General features: G+C 36.3%; 1 protein-coding gene across 2 annotated transcripts in view; it reads right to left on the reverse strand.

Annotated features, from left to right (window-relative positions):
- Positions 1-15,738, reverse strand: part of LOC108135324 (nitric oxide synthase) — a 38,719-nt gene extending 22,981 nt beyond the window's left edge. The window contains exons 1-5 of one of the 2 annotated variants that reach the window (XM_017256013.2): positions 15,439-15,738; positions 8,179-8,968; positions 7,017-7,131; positions 1,293-1,429; positions 554-716 (exon numbers count right to left, since the gene is read on the reverse strand). In XM_017256013.2, the coding sequence (XP_017111502.1) occupies positions 554-716; positions 1,293-1,429; positions 7,017-7,131; positions 8,179-8,798 (1,035 nt within the window). In that variant the 5' untranslated portion in view covers positions 8,799-8,968; positions 15,439-15,738. Of the gene's footprint in view, positions 1-553; positions 717-1,292; positions 1,430-7,016; positions 7,132-8,178; positions 8,969-15,363 lie in introns of both variants that reach the window. The other variant, XM_017256012.2, reaches the window with a different exon arrangement.
- Positions 15,739-15,783: the final 45 nt, after the last annotated feature.

The raw sequence follows: 15,783 nt of genomic DNA on the forward strand, positions 1-15,783 counted from the left end.
AACTACTGATCATTATAATTTGTGTACGAGTGTAAGTATACGGGTGCATGTGAATAAATCTCTGCCTTGGGCCAAATTTTCTTTTTCGGGTAAATTAAAATTTACGAGGATTTGCATTTCAAATTTTTGGCTTTGCTTTGTCTATTCTCTTTCTGACTCTGCCGCTCGCCGACTTCGGCATTTGTCATTTGCCCCAAAAACACGCATAAATCTAGAATAATGTGGCCAGACAAAGGCGCATATATTTGTCTATGATTTGTCATCTGACAAATTTGGTTGACTACTCCAGCATTTATTCCACCCATATAATTTTTTTGAATTGCACACATTTAAGCCTAATATGCCTTGATGAATTGTTATCATATTTTGTGCATGATGAAAGCTGGTTTCCATGCGAAAGGTCATGACTCGTTGAGATCCTGACAAATTGAGCGTTGTCCAAGTTTAATGAATAAAAGTTAAAGACTCTTTACGGAATAAATTGGAAATATCATTTCTTCCCATTGTATAATGTTTTAGTCACTTCACATATATCGATTTCTAAATTACGCACCTGCAACTTGGACCATTGTATGCGGCCAATGCAACGTGAAGAATTGCGCCAGGCCAATTTGGCCCCATAAATTAGTTCGGTCTCGGTTAGCTGATAATTTCCTGTTGTCTCAATGCTCTGGCGCACCTGTTTCCACCGGGTTTCGTGGGCGGTAGATGATGTACTGCATACAAGATGAAAGATAAGTTAAGTCACGAGAGTTCTGTTTCGTTTTTAAATAGGAGGTAAGGTAACATGCGCTTAAGTTTACAATGCTAAAATTGGGAAACTTCTTTTAAATATTCAGCTTTATAAGCAATTTACATTAAAATAATTTTTAAAATAATAAAAAAAATAAATAAACATATATAAAATCTCTTTTCAACAAACGCTTAATTTATGTATCTAAATTGGTTGATTTTTATTGATGTCGTATATATATTTTATAGAATTATCAAATACGCCTCCTCGAAATTGGCATTAAAAATAATAACTTATGTTGTTAATCAAGAGGATATAAACTAACAAACAGTCTAAGATTGGCTTTACCTTTAACATTTCAATATTCTTACAAGATTAAAAATTGCCAAAATGTATGTGATTTTCAAATAATATTCAAACGTATATATAAAAGTATGCAATGTCATTTTGGAAAGTCATCTTTTGTACAGAATGTATCGGATTTTCGGACTATAATTATATTGCCTTTATTTATTTTTTAAACACCCTGTGATTTCTTTAGCATTATTTAAAAACTCACCGCTTTATCGAGGTGAAGTACTGCTCCAGGAAGTCCTTTGCATGCTCTAGAACTAGATCGGGTTTTCGAGCCTCCACCGGCGCATTGCCAATACTCATAATACTGCTCGTACAGGTGGCCTTCGAACAGGAAAGTATCTGAAACACGCAGACAAATGCAGAGCAAGCAAGTCATGAAGTTAGTCCTAATGTTTTGACAGCTTTAATTAAAAAAAATGTAATTGCTCATTTTGGTAATTAAATTTTTATTGGCAATTCCCCTGCAGCGACAAACGACAATGAATGGCAGTTAGAGAAAAGGCAAAAAGTAAGGAATTGCCAACAGATGAGGGGCAGATAGAGAGCAACAATGCTTCAAAAATTGAATTGATAAAAAAAAAACGAGGAAAAGCAAGCGACCTTGGCATCAGTCCCTGTTCAGAGAAAACGTTTAAAAAGCATTTCACTGCCAATTGCGGATGCTGCCATTCCTCTTCGGAGTTTCCTGTGCGCGCTTTTCCTCGACTTAAGCCCGCCTCTTGGTTTGCTTTTTATGATGCGTGTCGTAGTAATTTTCATTTGCACTGCCTCAGCTCACCTCGGATTCTTGCCAGCAGACTGTTTTCTTTACCTTTCTTCTCGGTTTTTGCTTTTCCCGACGGTTTAATTTACTCAACGCCCCGCGCTGTCTGTCTATTTCAGCTCCACAATCCCACACAATCCGGCCAAGACACCCGCGGTCATAATTAGTTTGTTTTTCCAGGCAGTTGAGCTCTCGAATTGGCTTGCCGAAGTGTGGCATAAAAACTGCTCAAGTGTCGCAAGTGTCTAGCTAAAAAATTTCATACGGCGCTGCTTGCTACAATTATGTCACTCATACGCACTGTGTACAGCGCTGAGAGCAGCTTGTTGAAAACTTACGACCGAATTTAGTGGGTAAGAATGGTAAAAGGAGAAATTAACTGTTGAAATTAACGAGCGAATCAGGGCATTAAATTGTGCGATGAGTTGACATAAACTAAGCGGATTAAGGGTGTAAATATCTAACTTCCTTGATTAGAAGCCAATTTCAAATGAAGAAGATTATATATGTTGTGCGATGTAAGTTAATGGAATCTGTGGAAGGTTTGTCTTAAAGTAGCACTTCTTTGTGGTATTTGATACAAATAAGTCGATTATAATTAGTTAAAGTTAAAGAAATTGTATAAACATATATTTATTAGTTTTCAAATAATTTGTAATCATAAGCACTTGACTTTTTTTTAGTTAATAAATAGTTAATTTCGTGAGGGAACACAAACTTTATTTTATATATTTACAAATTGTCTTTAATTAATCTAATTTTTCCTGGTATACAACACATCTTCTTTAAGAATCTAAGTTCTTTGTTGAAATTTAACACCTTTTAGTGCACCCAGTCGTTGAGGTAGTAAAAGAGGTAATTCTAGCAAAAGTGGTGAGGGCAGTAAAAGTTGGAAAAGCAATGCCAGTCAATGTGGAACATTTGGCAAAAGGCTGAGGGAGAAACTTAAAGGATTAGTTTGTAAACAGACCCATAGGTCTGTTCACTTCAATGTTGAGCTGCGATTGCAGGAAAGTCATATTAATTTTAGTACGCTTTCCGTGCAACCGCCTCAGCCACAATAAACTGCAGTTGGAACTTAAAGCCAAACCACATGCTTTGCTTTGTATGCACATAACAAAAATGCACTTCCTCCTGCCTCCTCCCCCGGCCTCCGCCCGCATAAACTTTGCCAATTTTCACTCAGCTGCGCAGACACAAATTTATGCACAGTGCAAACAGCAACCGAGTTAAGGAACCAAAGAGACAAGAGCCTCAGACACGAGCGACACATGACGAAAATTCGTTAGTTGGCAGCAGGACGGAGTTATTATTCTAATAAGCCGGAATCAGGAGCGGTTTGCTTCTGGCTTAGTGGCTAAATTATTATTTTCTGCGGACGAGGAACTCATGAGGCAAACAGACGCCAACGCCAGCTTTTCATTTTCATTTGCAGCTGAGCAAATGAATTTTTCGCTGCCGGGGTAGGAATGCAAATAATTGCCAGCGTGGGACTGGTTAGCACTCAAAGTTGTCCAAAATTGTTTTATGTAAATATAAACAGAAGGGCGGAGGGGCATTCGCAGCGGAACCGGAAATTGTTGCAGCTGCCGAGCGTCGAATAAATACGAAGGAAAAGGAAACGGGTAGCATTTGCCGACCCCCCAAACAAAATATACCCGGAGCAAGCAAGGAGCTTAAAGTTTGGCGTGTAAGTTTGGTTTTCCTCGGGCCACGTGCCGCCAAACTTCAGTGGATGCATCCCCGCGAGCAACTGCACTTTTTCTCGGCGGACTCCACCCGCCAAATTTGTTCTTTTTCCCGATTCTCAGAGTGTTTGCAACAAAATTATGCCTTCTGCGGAGGAAAGTGAAGGAAGTGCTGCCGGTTTTGCCACGGGTCTTGTTTTCTCAGACAACAACGAACTGATGATGTCCTTTTCAGAATTGCATTAAAAGGTAAATCAGTAATCTTAAAAATATAATATTTCTTGATCAAGGAAGTCAAACATTTTTTGGGAGATAATAGAGTGCTGAATTCTTGTCTAAGTCTTTAAGACGTTTATTTAACAAAAAGTAAAACCCAAGTACAATTTTGTTCTGTTCTGATTTAAAAATTAAAAAATAAATGAAGATCTTTATATAATGACCAATGATCTTTAAAAATCAAAACCAAAAAAATTATATACTAACAAACACAAAGTATATGTTACTCTATTATTTATAAAGTCACATACATCATTTTTTGACAATAATAAAAATAACTTAAAAGAGATAACCCAAAAGTGAACCAATAAGAAAAAGTTATCGACGACATGACAAGTGCTTTCGCCGAAACATCCTGATGAAAACATTTTCCAGCCAATTGGTTTCCCGGCCAAGCCATTGACATAAGTTTTTCAAGACGCTGGCTTTTTCTCCAGAGGAATTCAAATATTAACTGCATTCTGTGGCAGTCAAGTTTGTTTTGCCACTTGTGCCTCACCTTTTGGCAACGAAATTGAAATTGCAGGGCAACTGGCACACAAATTAAATGAAAATGCTGTCTGTGGTAATGAAAAATGCAACGAAAATATTTGTTTAAAGTTTTGGAAGTCAAGTGCATGATATTCAAAAACAGCTTAAAGCCCTCATAAGACTATGGATTTACCAAAATCCATTTAAGTAGCGTAGCCAACACGTTTGCGGCAGTAAAGTTTTATTAACTTTAAAGGAAGAAAGAGCCACTCCGCTAAATCCCGCGTGTTAAATGCCCCGAAGTGAAGTTAATGTTTGCAACTTAAACTGCCGGTCCATCGTTTAAGCAAAGCTTCATTATAATTACCTGCGTTGCGAGCAATTTGCATGTTGTTGGAGTGCTTAAATAAAGTGGCACACTGGCATATATAAACTTGTGCATTGCATAATTTTGCGATTGTTAAAACGCAGCTTGGTGCGAGGGCGTCGAAAGGGAAATGAAATTTGATTGTGAAAAAGGATTCGTAGCGCCATTTCCGCTGTTGGCTGTTAGCGTTGATGCTGACTTAATTAGCATAGAAATAGTAACTGTAGCTGTAGTTGGGCAACTGAACTGCAGCTACCACTCCGGAATTTTGTGAGGGTGCAGGACTTCTGGGCTAATTGAGGTTAGGTGTCGCAACTTTAAAGCGACTTCTGACACCGCTTCTGACTTGCCACTTCGACTATGCAATTTGCACTTGGCACTCCCGAGTCGGCCTAATGAGGTTCGCCAATCAGTTTTGGCCAACTTAGTTGGCCCGGCGGTAGGTGTGCAAATTAAATTATGCAGATTGTGGTGGCATACCCGCTGCTGGAAGGCATCCAAAGACATTTGCTTAATGAGCATGGTGAGTTTTGAATACACAGACAGATAATACAAATTTTTAGCAAATTAAAAGTTTCCATGCTGCAGAAAGTGCATTTTTGTTCTAATAAAATTAAACAGCTAGTTAGATTTCTGGGAGTAATTTATGGTAAAGAGAACAATGCTCCTTTAAAAATATTTAAAACTATTTATACCTAATCCAGCCTGCACGGCTTTAGTCAGAACAAAAATCAAAGTTTTTGCAATGATCAATTTGAAGCCGTAAAAATGTATAATCAATAATATTATTATTTAAATGTTATAAACATTATTTAAGGAACGTCAGAACATGTTTAAGTTCAATTTGTATTGTTTGAAAATAATTTCACATTTGCCTCTACCATTACTTATTGGAAAGACCAAGAATATTGTTCTCTATCTAAATTTTGTCCCACGTAGTAGCTCAACAGTTTCCAAAAAAATAAGACCCATTCACTACATTAGCCCCAAAAATAGTATATTATTTTACACCACGCAAAGCAGAAAAAGTCCCAGAAAAATGAGCCAACTTCAGGCCACTTTATTACGATGGGAAAAGTTTTGTGGACTGGGAAAAAAAAAAGAGAGCAGCCGGGTCCTTTATTTAATCCGCCATCCAGCCTGGGCACGCACTCGGCTAACTTTTGCATAACAAAACTGCTGTAAAACGCTCCAATTGCAGACGAGCAAACAAACAAAAGAGCAGGAGTCGAGTCACACATGCACCAGGCACAAACACAGAAAACTGGATTCGGAAACTATGGGAGAAATAACCACTTTTTGTGAAAACAATTAATAACTTCAAAACTAAGCCACATTTTGGTATTTGTTTTGGTTTAAAATTTAAATTATAATAAAATAGAATATAAATTTAAAAAACTAGGTGTGAACTAATTGTTTTTATTTTGTTACTTAAAAATAAAAGGCGAAATAATACAAAGTATTTACACAACAAACAATTATTTACACATTTCAAATAACTTTTGATTCTATAGTTGTTGATAAATAAAAAATTCAAAGAAATAGCTTTAGTCAAGTGTAGTTTCTTTCTCTTAGTTGACATTTTTAAAAGTTTAAAGGTTAAAACCAATGTTTACTAATTTTTAACATTATAATGCTTTTGACTAAGGAAATATACTTTTTTGAAACCAGCAACTGAATTTTGCAACATAACAATGCTCCGTGTCACAAAGGTTGGATGCCCACCAAGTTTTTAAATTACTACTTGGTTAACAAGTATCGAAATTATGAGGATACCACAAAAGCTAAAAACTCAATTCAAGCCAGGATGCAATCAGTTATTGATACCAACGGTGGTATTATGAAATATTTATAATATAATAACAATTAAAACAGACAAAAAAGTCAGAATCTTACAATCCTTTAAATTTAATAAGGTGGTACTTCATATTATTTTAAAGCTGCAATAAGTCATCATTTTTTGAACAGCACTTGCTATAACAACTGCCTTAAAAAGCTGAAGGTTTATGTTTTTGGCCAGAAAAATTGTAATTTTTCCCATAGTTCAGGCGTGGGAGCAGTCACACAAACAATTACATGGCCTGCTAACAGCGTCATGAGCATTAAATAACTCCTGCAAGTATGCAATGCTTCTTGCGCTCGTTCCCCGACTCACTTTTTACGCATTCCGAGCTGATACTTTCTGCACTTAGTCCGGCAAAGGAGCGAGTCTGGGAATCCAGTGAATTGTTTTACGGCTCTTTTATGGCACACTCGCTCGTGCTTGGCCCCTCAGTTTTTTTTGTTATTTCTTGGCCACGTGCAGTGGCTAATTACGGGCAAGACTCCCCATCAACCATAGTTGCTTTAAACGTGACTCACCTCGCGACCCTTGCAGTGCAGCGTGTCGTAGACCTCCGGCCTGCCCTCGATGTTCTTCAGTCGCATCGGCTTGCGCATCAGCAGACTGCGTCCCTCGTCGTCCAGATGCATGAAGCTGCAATTTGGACAGTAAGTGGGTTAAAGTGGTTAGAAAGTGCGGAAAATCAAGTGCCAAGCTGGCGAATATGAGGGCCCTAAGCTTCACTGACCGCTGGGAAATATGTACTAAATCTTATGTCTTCCTACTGCTTATAACTTATCGCACTTGAAACTCATTGCTTACATTGCTCAAAAATTGTTTAGATTTTCTTAAAGGTAAATAAATTATTGCAACTGCCAGACATTTTCCTGAAGTGGCACCATTATGTCGAAATTTGCGTAGTTTCGAGACGATTTGTAGCTATTCAATGATACAGAGATCGATTGCTAGATCTTTGGAACACTCCTTCACAACATTCACGAATAAAAAGACCATTCTTGTTTGGCGTGTATAAATATATATATTACCCCCTTGAGGTTATTATTATGAAAAATAAAAAAAGCGTCGAATTAATTTAATAATAAACAACTTTTTTAAGCTCTTAATTATTAAAATTGCCAGAAGTGACTTTAAAAGTATTGAAACCCTCATTGAATATATTTCATTTTCGTAATTTTACGATTGACAAAACAAACATCATAATCTTTTGCAATTTAAGAATCAATATCCGACTCAGGATAAAAATTAGACGAGTCAATAAAACTAGTTTTAAATGTTAATATACCCTTAAGGTTTTAAATATAAACTAAATATAAATATTATATAAATATTAAAAATAAGAATATCGAATGGTCTATATGCAAATACTTTAACACCCATAGGAGAGCATCACATAATATAAGAAAGTTTATTTTAAAAAGCATTTAAAATAATTTTTTTGGAGAACCTTAAGTACTTATGTACGTCCTTTACACGAAACAGATTACGGTTAGACAACTTTTCACAGGTAAAATAAAAATGCTTTGCTTGAGCAGTTACATAATTCCCCCTGGCAAATGCTGTATGCCACAAATAAAACTTGTCTAGTTCCTAAGTCCTGCCGTTATCCCTTTACTCCCTACACAATTTATCAGTTTTGATAGCAATTGTGTCTCCAATGTCCGAGATAAATGCAATCCCTACCTGCCGGCACGCGCCCGATAATCCTGTGACATTTTTCTGGGCTGCTGTTGGTTTTTGGGCGACGGTGAGAGTTCCCGCGAACTTTTTCCCGACGCGGTGCCGCTGCCCGAGGCAGGACCTCCCACTCCTGCTGCACTGCCACCGCCACCGCCAGTGCCATTGCCATTGCCAGTGCAACTGCCATCCAATTCGACCACGATACTCGTGTTGGTGCCACGTCGTTCGCGAACTGGAGGCGAAGCTGTGGAGATGCTGGCGCGTTTGGGGTGCCTCAATGGCGTGCCACTCGAGGCGGCAGCCCCTGCTCCAGAGGCTCCTCCTGCAGGATGGTCCACTTCATGGGCGCCTTCTGGATTGCCGCTCAAGAGCCCATTGCCATTTACCGTTGGCGCTGTTGTTTGAGCTTTGATTTTTCTGCTATTTTGTTGCTGTGGGACACATGTATCCTTCTGTTGCTGTTGTAGTTGCTGCTGCTGTTTTAGTTGCTGCTGCTGTTGAAGTTGCTGCTGCTGTTGAACTTGCTGCTGCTGCTGCTGCTGCTGCTGCTGCTGTGCATTTGTCGTACGTTTGATGGTCACGAAACGCAGGTTCTCAAATATCGATGTGAAATGCTGCGACATCTTGTACTGGGACCTGGAGCACTTGTCCTCTCCGCTGATTGCTTGCCACGTTGATTTAAAATGCAGCCAACAGGTGAACCACTTGGACAATTTACCCTCCAAGTTTTTGATTAAATTTTGTTGGAAAACTTTCAGCGGTTTTCTTTTTCGGGCCACACTCAATTGGTTCGCTAAGGATTGAAAAGTTTACAGAAAGTTGTATTACTTGATGTAGTCGGTGCAGATAAAGAAGCTTAAAAATATACTGATGTAATGAATACTTTAAATTTGCGTACTTATTTAAGGGCCAACTATATTAAAGCCTATTAAATTAAGAACAACGGAAAGAGATGTTGGAGTTTGTTATTGTATTTGTATTTGTATTACATATGAGTAACTATTATTTATATTTGATTGAACTAAGTATACAATTTATACTGACATAAGCAGCTCATATACACCATACATACTTTTTCTGTTCTACCCTATAGTATAAGCTGTTTATAATTTTAAAAGTTTAAATTACTTTCAGTAGTAGTTAAGTTTTTTTAAAAATTATTGAACGAAGTGTCTTGTGCTTTGACAACCAAAATAAAGTTTATCAACAGCGTAAGTTTATCAACTGTTAAAACAATTATTTTATAACAAAAGTCCCGAAAACCTCATAAGGTATGGTACATTGTTTTCTGCGTAGATATGATATTACCATATCCCATTGTTGGGATCACTTGACTTAAGTAATGCCATTGGCTTAAGGCTCTGCCATCGACTGTCATCAGACATCATCTTGCTTTACAGCTTTTCTGCTCCTTCAATTCCACTCAAAATGCCTGAGAGCAACAGAAAGGCAAACAATAAAAGGACAAAGGCTGGCTTTTAGCTACAAAAATAGACTTATGCACTCAAAGCCAGCCGTTCAGTTAATTGATTGATTGATTAGCAAAGCCTACCACCTACCATGGAAAAACAACACCGAATGAAACAGAATAAACCGAAATTTGCGGTCATTATTTTGATTTGCCTAAGCAATTTTCTAAAGCCGCCATTAAGCCAACAGCGAAAACAAGAGCACACAAACAATGAACGAGTAATTAGAAAGCGATAGCATTTCATTGGACATTCTGTGTGACCGAGTGTGGGAGTGCCATCAAAGCAATTGATTTGGCATTTGATTTCCAGTTTTAATGTGCGTGGGTGCTCATTGAACTCGATTTGGATGGGGATGCGTTTGACCAGATGGATGTCAATTGCAGCCGGTGGAATTGGATCGTCAGTTTTGGATTTTGTGGAGACGAGGACTCAATGAACAAGCGTGCGAAATACTAAAGTACCTCTCTATTACCAATGATAGAAATTAGGCCTACAACATTTTTAAAAGACTTAAAAATAAACTTCTGTAAGTTTAAAACGATTAAATATGTGGTTTTGTTGATTACCTGAATAAAAAAATGTATATATAAATTAAGTTAATTTTCTGTTTAAAGGGATACCAGCCCATTCAAGTAAGTTTAATGGACATTGAAGATTAAAAACATTTTCTTTAAATTTAAAATTTGACAGTGAGCACATAAAACAATTTTTAAAAATTCTGGAAAATTGGGAATCTTTACTCTAAAATAGTTGAACAAAAAAATAAGTATATATTTTAAAACAACAAATTCACAAAAATTAAGTCAAATTTCTGTTTCAAAATTATATGAGCACATTACAGCGTAATGTATTAACAGTGGAAGATGAACCCCTTTTCTTAAAATGCTGCCAAAATATAATATTTAGCATGAAAAGAAAATTTACATTTTTTCGGAGGCTGCGCTGATTTAAGCGCTCATCTCAACTAATCTTAACTCTTTAAAATTTGCACATTTTTTCAAGCGACTCAAGACCAAACAACTGCTGTCTAACAAATGAACGAGCCGCCAGAATGGAAATGTTTTTTTAAAGAAAGAATAAGGAAGCAGCATCTGGTGTCGAAAAAAACAGCGTGAAAATTGGCTGAAGAATGAATGATTAAACCCTTTCGAAAGCCAACGGGCGAGGCCCAACGGAAAGGGTTCAGCAGATGTTGTCTGCAACTTTTTCAACTCTAATCAGATGGTTGCTCACCTCTGTTTCGTGGAGTGTATAAATAGCCCCGCTGCCGGCTCACCCACAAAATTAAAGGTAAACTAATTGAATTTTCATAGAGCGGCAAGGACTTCGTCACTTTTTGATTAAGAAAATTTATTATGGGGTAATGCTTGGCGTTGGCGTCTGGTTTTGTGGTTTTTGCAGCGGCAAATTGCCATAAAGATGCTTTTAATTGCTACAAATGTTCGCTCTGGCAGGAAGAGCCGGAGTCTGTTTTTCATTTCCGTCGTCTTTTCCTCGTTCCGTGCTTAATCGGCCCAGGGGCAAATAAAACTGCTGGGAATTCTCTGGGGGAATTGAGATAGTGCTCCGAGTTATAGTTGCGTCGATTTGTTGTTCGTCAGTCTCGGTTGAATTAAAATCTAATGAGCTGAGTGGTATTTAAATGATATAAAGCAATAATCTTGAAAGTGCAAAGCTTAGAATTTCTGATTGAATGGTAAGACCTTGTTTAGAAAATTACGCAAAACATAGAGAAGGGTAACATCTATTTTCTGCGGCTTCTTGTTATAAAATGTGTTTGGTGAAAACATATCGTGTTTAAAAGGTCTAGGTTTTTTTTGGATACTCATACGCCGTGTTGCACCACTACTAGTAAATAATATTTTTGGTATAGTTAATATATTTGTTATAAAGTATTTATATTCATCCTGTTTATTTCTTTAAATCAAATAAAGAAACATTATAAAGTAGCAAGAATAACATATAATTTGAAGCGAGGAGGAATTACTACATAGTTAGATAAAATTAACAAAATACAAAGTAAATTAACTTAAATAACTATAGGGTAAAAAAACAGTGTAAAACCTCGGTAAAAATAATGTAGTTTCTTGGAAGAACTTACCTAAATTAGTGAAAATAAAATATGACCCTATCAATAAATATTTGACTTATTGGTGAAGCGAAAAAGCGGAAATTATTAAAGATCAAATCATCGAAGTCAACTCATCCGCGGGCAAAACTTTATGCAAAAGATCATCTTGTGGAAGCCAAATTCAATTGGGAAATCACAGCTTTCCAACGCTCTCGACACTTCGACGCCTTCAGCACTCCTTCGCATCGTTTTAAATCCAATCAATTGCTTTAACATAAGCCCTTGAAAAAATCAAAGGCAAAACCATAACAACGACATTCGCTGAATGCTTTTCGTATTATCTCAAATGACAACACAGCCGCGTGAAGAAATGAAAACCAAGGGAAATCGTACAATTGGGGGACAAAGGCAAACTGTGAAAAAAAAACAAAAAAAAAAAAATGTGCTGCCAAACACAATGCAAAACAGTAAAATACGGAAAAAAGGGAAACTGAAAACCAGCAAATCTGTTAAGAAAAAACCATTTAAATGGGCGTCAACACAGCCAGGACAATGCGAATGTGGCTTGCCACCCACACAGGTGCTAAGAAGGCTTTTACCAATCCCTAGACTTGTGGTCAAGTGCGAGTCATGACCAGAATGAGACTCGGATTTGGGACGACATTCGGAGACACTTAAAAGACGCTGAGGAAAATAATGCGAACGTGAGGGCAATAATTAGAGTATTTTCCCTAATTGCCAGTAAACTTGGCAAAAGCCAAAGTAATTTGTATAACAATAGGGCAAGTCCAAATAGAATGCAGAATTTTAAATCGGCTAACGTTAATGGGTAATTAGACTTAACCAAATATTTGGTTTTATTTTCACGAATACAACATTTTTATAGCCAGCACTTAGATTAAGTTTTTTAATAAGTTAACACAACTTTTTTATTGCTAGAATTTATACTTCACTTTTATGGAAAAGGCTGCCAGACATTTGTATTGGTTATTTTGAATATTTTTTTTAATAAAATGGTTGAGTTTATGTAGAAGATTGATGGGAGCTCAAAATTTCTTAACTTGTCTTGTTAACATGAATTTACGAATTCGATTTCTACGGGTTTTTGGATACCCGCAGAGCTCTTATAAATATTGTACTCTTGCTGCTTAAAATTTATTTTATGCTAATACAAATGGTAAATTATCCCAAAGTCAGCTGAGCAACATCTACCATAATACATTTATGAAATGAAAGGCCCCTCTGCAAATAACACATAATTTTTGAAGATACCCGTAAAGTGAAGAAAATCCTTTGGCCATCCTTTGGCTTGCTAAGAAAAGGTAAACAAGTTTTATTCCCCCGAAATGCTGACTAACCGGCTAAGGATTTACATATGAAAGGGATACTCATGTGAAGGATTTTATGCCTTTGAAAAGGATTGAAGCGGAACGCTACCAATGTTCGTATGCCCATATCCTTAAGCAGCTGAGCAAGTGTGCAAGTGTATGAAATATTCACACATAATGTTTCAAAATTTATACTCATGTCGTCCTTTGTGATGTCAGCCTCAGCTGCGGTTCGCATATTGATAGTCAATATTGAATATTTATTTATTGTTATTTCAAAACATGTCGAACACGGCAAAATTTATTTTAATGCGTTTCATTTCTGGTATGAGGAATGGAAGTACAATTCAAAGGCCTGTTTGTAAATTGACTTAGGCGTGCATGAGACAAGTGAAAGTCGCTGAATAATGTATGCAGTCGTCAATGGCAAAAACTAAATCAACATGCATTCCACTTGATCCCCAAAACATTAACAATGCACTTTACTCAAAAAATGAATGTCAACATTAGCTAATGGAGTAGGCATTCTGTAGGTCTTTTGGTTTAAAATTATTCGTCTCGGCGACTTTCAATGGATAGCGCCTATGCAACTTTGCAGTACACAATGGCCTGCCGAACATCAACAAAATTATAATTTTCCTAATAACGAAATGAAGGAAAACTGGCAGAGCGTGGTTGGGACAGGAAGATGGGACTTGTCAACCGTTTGACATCGGCAGCTGCGACAGCGTCAGAGGAAATTGGCCTTGTGCCGCCCCTAAAAAGTTTGCCTGGCACTTAATTTGATGTTATTTTTTACTGCTAATTGTTTTTCAATTTATGTTGGAAATTTTGTTATAAACGTATTTTGCAGATTACTTGCTAAAGAGTTAATTTGCCTATCTTTGACAACCTTAATTACTTAATGGGGTATTCAGTTTCAGAGTTCAGTTCTATGTCTTTTGGCTTTTGAGGGATTTAATTAAAGATTAATTTACATTAATGATTTCCAATTGAAGTCAGTTATTTGATGACAAGTTAAGTTCATTTTGAACCTTTGCCCACATTAATGAAAACTAAAGTAGCTTTCTCCATTTTCAATCAATTCTTGGTTAGCATTGTGTTAATCCTTTTGTGGTTTTTGTCAAGTTCCAAATAACTCATTACGATATATTGTATGACGCTTATGCAGTTTATTTAATCTTTAAAGTCCCCGATTGGAAAAACCCGGTTGGAAAAACACAATAATTTTGCAATAACTTTTGATTAGTAATACCGGTTGATGTGATTGCTTCAAAGTGCTTTATGGAGTCATTTAATATTTGTTTCGCCGATTTGACCCTTAGGTTGTGATTCACAATTATATTGATTTAAAATTTATTCCCGGCTTTAACCTGCATCCGGAATTCGGATAAGTTTTTATTATCATATTTTTATTTATAAAAAAAATACAAAAAATTGGAAAAACACAAATAGCGAATCATAATAGTATTGCTATAACATTTCCTTAATACAACCACATAAAATGCTTGATTAAAATTGCATTCTTGATTCATTAAATATTTTTCTGTCGAAATCGATCAGGTTCTTATATTGGATTAATTTGCTTTGGCAAACAACAACATTTAATTCATTTTTGTAAAAATATTTTCAAACTTGTTTGCATAAAATAGCAAACTACTTAATGTTTTTCTTTTTTTTAAGATCAGACATGACAAGCAACCTCCTTTTTGTTTTACATTTAAGAACATTTATTGTTAGTGTTTTATGTTTCTAATTTTTTAAGTGGGTTATTATTGTTGCTCACCAATGAAGTAAAAATATTACATAATTAAATAATAGTAAGTAGGATCAAATAAAAACATACATGGTGTGTTTTAAATTTATGGCTTTAAGCAACGTTTTAATCCTGTAAAAGCGCAAAAATGTGTTATTTCAAACTATATAACGCACACAAAAACAAAAATGCCTAATTAAAGCCTATATTTTTATTTAATTTTTTGAGTAAACAAGAATGTATTTATTTTAAGGGGTCGGTCATTTTCGGGACTACAAAGCATAAACCATCATATTTAAAATTCTTGAGATTTATAGTGTATTGTATATTTAAGTACATACCTATAGGATTAAATAACTAAACAAATTTGTATTCAACTCTATTTTAGACATTATTAAAGAGATCTTGGTTTCATTGATAAGTGTTTGATTTTTTAAGGGAAAAGTCGTTAGTTTAACGGGCTTAGTTAATGAGATTGGCGTATGATTTGTTAATAAAGGAAACGAGTGCATTTAATATAAGGCATCTTTAATATATAAGCCGACAAGATTAATAATTTACCCTTAAAATAACTGTATTCTTCACTAAATCGATATACAAATGGTATACAACCATTAACTGCTGTATTTGGCACACCTTAATAAAGTTAAAACAATATTTTCATCAACTATTCGATGGGGCACTTCACTCATAAAACGGTTTTGGAATCTTTTGATTTTCCAGCTTCTTTTGATTATCCTGCTTTGGTCCGAACAATTTAAGTTTAAAGCGCGATCCAAAGAACTCGAACGCCGCGCGTTGACTGAAGCTAAGGCCGCAACGCAGCATCCTTAAATAGCGGCTGAACCTCCGGCAGCATCCGTTGGGTGTTGTTGAAAAGCTCGGCTCCCACACACACACCCACACTCCAAGAAGCTCGAAGTGGCGTGTGTCCTGGCTAAAGCTCCCGACTTTGGATGCAACTGGAAGAAGATTGTTGGT

This window comes from Drosophila elegans, unplaced genomic scaffold (assembly GCF_018152505.1).
Source record: "Drosophila elegans isolate 14027-0461.03 unplaced genomic scaffold, ASM1815250v1 contig_814, whole genome shotgun sequence".
NCBI classification, from domain to species: Eukaryota; Metazoa; Arthropoda; class Insecta; order Diptera; family Drosophilidae; genus Drosophila; species Drosophila elegans.